Source organism: Apis dorsata, unplaced genomic scaffold (genome assembly GCF_000469605.1).
Source record: "Apis dorsata unplaced genomic scaffold, Apis dorsata 1.3 scaffold_10, whole genome shotgun sequence".
Lineage (NCBI taxonomy): Eukaryota > Metazoa > Arthropoda > Insecta > Hymenoptera > Apidae > Apis > Apis dorsata.
This window is the reverse complement of record NW_006263313.1, coordinates 111,176-115,290: the sequence shown is the minus strand read 5'-3', so window position 1 is coordinate 115,290 and position 4,115 is coordinate 111,176. Positions and strand designations below refer to the sequence as shown.

The 4,115-nt window shown below is 34.0% G+C and overlaps 2 protein-coding genes and 1 long non-coding RNA gene across 3 annotated transcripts in view; all 3 read left to right on the top strand.

Annotated features, from left to right (window-relative positions):
• LOC102674238 overlaps positions 1 to 70 on the top strand; it is a 920-nt gene extending 850 nt beyond the window's left edge. The window contains exon 2 of the mRNA XM_006607637.2: positions 24 to 70. Within this exon, the coding sequence (XP_006607700.1) occupies positions 24 to 29 (6 nt within the window). The 3' untranslated portion in view covers positions 30 to 70. The remainder of the gene's footprint in view (positions 1 to 23) is intronic.
• Positions 71 to 111: 41 nt separating this feature from the next.
• The window catches only part of LOC116185226, a 9,119-nt gene continuing 5,115 nt past the window's right edge, over positions 112 to 4,115 (top strand). The window contains exons 1-2 of the mRNA XM_031509224.1: positions 112 to 238; positions 475 to 733. Coding sequence (XP_031365084.1) covers positions 203 to 238; positions 475 to 733 — 295 coding nt within the window. The 5' untranslated portion in view covers positions 112 to 202. The remainder of the gene's footprint in view (positions 239 to 474; positions 734 to 4,115) is intronic.
• On the top strand, positions 2,825 to 3,683 carry LOC102674152. Its single transcript, XR_420573.2, has 3 exons — positions 2,825 to 3,002; positions 3,035 to 3,429; positions 3,548 to 3,683. It is a non-coding gene; the product is annotated as an uncharacterized LOC102674152 (long non-coding RNA).

Genomic DNA, 4,115 nt, shown 5'->3' with positions numbered 1-4,115 from the left:
TTTTTTTTTTTTTTTTTTTTTAGGTATGATGCATTAGAGAACTTGAAGAATTTTAAGAATGAATCGATTCAATGTGTAAATGTGTTTCTAAATTACTTGAAAGAAATTCGAAAACGATGAAAAATGGAGAAGAAGGTAACTGTTAAGGAGATGAGAATCAACAGTTGTGTTTTAAGTTATATAACTTGATTAGAAGTATTGAATGTTTAGAAAAGATGAGGAATTTCAGAAGAGATATATAGATGATAGTATTATGAAATATTAATATTGTTTATCGGCAGCAAGAATAATATAAGTTTAATCGTTGGATTAGATACTTGCATCAGTTTTAACAAAATTGTTTACGATTAAAATTCTGCCATGAAATTGGCGATGATTCTCATAGAATTACGTTAGAGCGTTAATAAAAGATGTCTCCTGGCTGGCCGCATTATCATTTTAATTGCTTCGTTTTGTGTTGAACCTTTTTGCCAGATCCTTATCTCCGCGTCGGGACAAATTAGCACCCCGACTGTGTGTTCGGTTGAAACCTGTTCGCTGGAATCTGCAAATTACCTTTTCTGCCGCCTCGATATAAAGGACGCCGGACATTCGGAATGGTGCGAGCGAGCCTTTTACGCCAGCGATCTTGCACGAGTGTTGCAAGTACAAATGAGCGAATTTACGTTTCGACTGTTGCTGTCGATGCATGTTAAGGAAGCAGCAATACATTTTGCAATTGATAATCTTGAACGTATATATTATTAGATTTTTCTTGCTTTTATTGATGGAAAAGTTTTATAATCGAGACTCGAATATTATCGAATCTTTTTAATGAAGTAGAATTTTCTTGATAAAGAATTATGTACAAGAATATAGTCTTTAAAGTTTCTTTTCTTTTTCATTATCGAGCCACATCTAGACATAGATTGACTTTTTCACTGTTTCAGGAGTCGAGAACACGACGAAAGTGACGAATGGCAAATCTTTTGAGAACGATGATCTTTTTAGCCAAAAGAAAAGATATAAAAACATTGTTATTCGCACGATCAATGTACGATATCAGTTGACGCACTTTCCAAAAGTATTCGTGCTTCCAATATTTTTATTAAAGCGAAGATTTTGACATTTTGACAAGAATCAATCCATGGCAGAAAATATTTATAATGTCATCTTATTTAAATTGGTTTTCTTAGTCACTTTAGATGAATCAGTTTTTTTTTCTGTAATTATTATGGCACTTATTTTTCTTATTAATTATAATATCCTTTTATTTGTTTTTGATTATAAGATACAGAAACACAAAAAGAAACTATTTTGAAACAAGATTGATTAGTGATATTCTTGAAGTATCCATTTCAAGACAAACTCTTAATATTGTAAACAACAGCTTTATTATATATTATATGCTATTTATAACACTTAAACCGAAGAGACTTAGGATTTGTCTCTCTTTCTTTTTATCTTGTTCACTGTGAATCTAGTTTAGCAAGATTATACCGAAGGAATGGTTCTATGCAATACCAAAAGGATTCCATTCACTAGGAGAACTAGGAAAATCCCAGAGATAAGCTTATTGCGACAATATTTGTCGTAGTTTCCCATTCAGGCAGAGAACAAGTTTGAAGAGATTATCTATTAATTATAGATCCCTGTAAATCCTGTTTTTCGCGTGACCAAGTTTCCTTTCCCTTGAGTGATTCGTTTATCTCGATAAAAGATAATTGGGAAAGAGATAAAAGGTAGCCATGATTGAGCATATTGGAGAAGATCTAAGAAACATCTAATATTCATTGAATGATAGTTAGAATCAGCTGAACTCGATGAATTCTAAGAAGTTTTCAACAACGACGAGCAGCGGAGACACTGATTCCCTGACGGTGGTTAATTACGACGTTCGCTCGTTAATTCACCGGAGTTGATTCGCGATAGCGACAAGGAAAGAAAAGTGGGAGACGACAAACAACTCCTACGAGGAATAACTTCTCATTTCCTACTTACTGTCAATTATTTGGTTAGAGAGCCAATTAACTCGGCTCTCCTCGCGAGCCGTAGCGAGCGATGACGATGCTCGATCAACGAATCGAAGAACGTCTCCTATTCTGCTTACGACTTAATTAATGCGAGCCTCGTCGTTTCATTGTTCTCGATATTTGCATGGAATCCCCGGCCCCTGTTACTAAATTATACGCCATATCTGTTTAACCATGCCGATGCATACTGTACGTGCAATATTCTATTGTTCGAACCACTGCAGCATTAGATGCGTTTATTAAAATTTCGTCTGCTCGAGCTTTTAGCAGCAACCTCGATTTGTGAAGTGTCCTTTATTCTTCAATTTTTCTGATGCTTTTAACAATTTTAATTCAATATCGTATTCTTTTTTTTTTTAGGTACTGAAGATTACTATCTTTACCAGAGTGAGATATATTATTTATCGGAATCAAATAATCATGCTTACTATTCTTGTAATTCCTATAATTTCGAAATAGAAGAAAGTATATATAACTATCAATATAGTCCTATACTATATTTGTACTTCAATCATGAAAGTAAGTAAATATAGAGTTTAAATAATCAAAAACATAATTTATTAACATTGAATATATATCTCAAACAATTTAATTAAATGTTCTTGATTTTTGCATAGCAGAAAATAACAAAAAGAAAATATATTTAATTATCAAAAATTATTTTTAATTATAATAAAAATGATAGAGTAATATATTATTTACTTCATGTTTTTTTAGGTGAGTATTACTGCGACAAATTTTCAATATTTCTAAAATTAATTTATAATCATTTCTATAAACATATAAATTATTTCTAAACTTAAATAAATATTTTTTAGATTTTATTTTAATTCTCCTGCCATCAAGAAAAAACTATTATCTGCTTTTGTGTGAAAAGCACGATTTCTGAATGGCCAATTGACTGTTTCACGCAGAAAGATAATAATTACAATTGTCCAAATGAATTAACATCAGGATACGATTCAAGTACTGTGTTGGTAAATAAATTCAGTCGAAATATTTGATCGGTTCCTCAATACCAGGTTACAGACAACTCGCGTGCCCATGATAACGAACGCGAGGAATCGGGGAAAGGAAAACCATTCGTTTAGCCGGTCGTTCCTCATCGTTCTTTCGTACAGTGTTGTTGTCAATCGTCGAAACGAATTTTCGACAGAGGACGCAAAGAGGACCGATGTCGGGCCCCCTGCTGGGGTATCGGTTACGCTTAAACCGCGTTTAGGGCTCTCGAATGCCGGCTTTTTGAGACCGTGACAGCAACCCGATTGTTGTAGTGATGGATTGAAGAAGCAACGAATCATCGAGTTCTTTTTGTTTTTAACCGTTAGTGGAATGTGGGAAATGATCGTTTATGGATAATACAAGATGCTGAAAGAAGGGAAAGATATAGAATGTGTATCTATAGACTGTTGTAGAGGTGAGAATTGTATGAATACATGCATACACTACTTGCAAAACTTTATTTTTTTAAACTACTTTTTTTAAACTAATGTAATAACATGATCAATTATATTTTAATATTTCCTTTTTTACAGGAAGAAATATAAAAATTTTAATACTATTACGTCTTTTGGATCATTTTTACTCTTAATTTTCTATTGTTAAAAGAATTTGGGATTAAAGAAATTATCACAGAATGATAAAAATTTAATTTCAAATTTTCTATTTTTAGTTTCAGTTAGCCCTAAATTTTGACAAATATTTGAATCTAAAGGATGCTATAAAAATTAAAAAAGAAAGAAGAAAATACGTCTTAAGAATTATTTTATCGCTAATAATAATGATAAACATGAGGCAGCTAATCCAGCCGAGGCGCAATTAAACTACATGAAAGTTTGCGAGATCGAAAAATAGAGAAATGGAGCCATCGCTACTTGCATGGCCCTGTGGCGAAGGGCCCGGGAGACGGTGGCGCCAAGAAGATCCGTATCTTGGCGCGGGGCACCGAGAAAGGGCCCCCGGCTTCCCCCCACCAGCGGCAGCCCTCGTCAAAGATAACATCTGATTCCGAATCGTCCGTTCGCTCGTGTAGGCTTCCATGTAGCCCGACTCGTTTTCTCGGGCCCCGGTACGAATGTCATCGTGTTCGCTTCTTACAAGCGG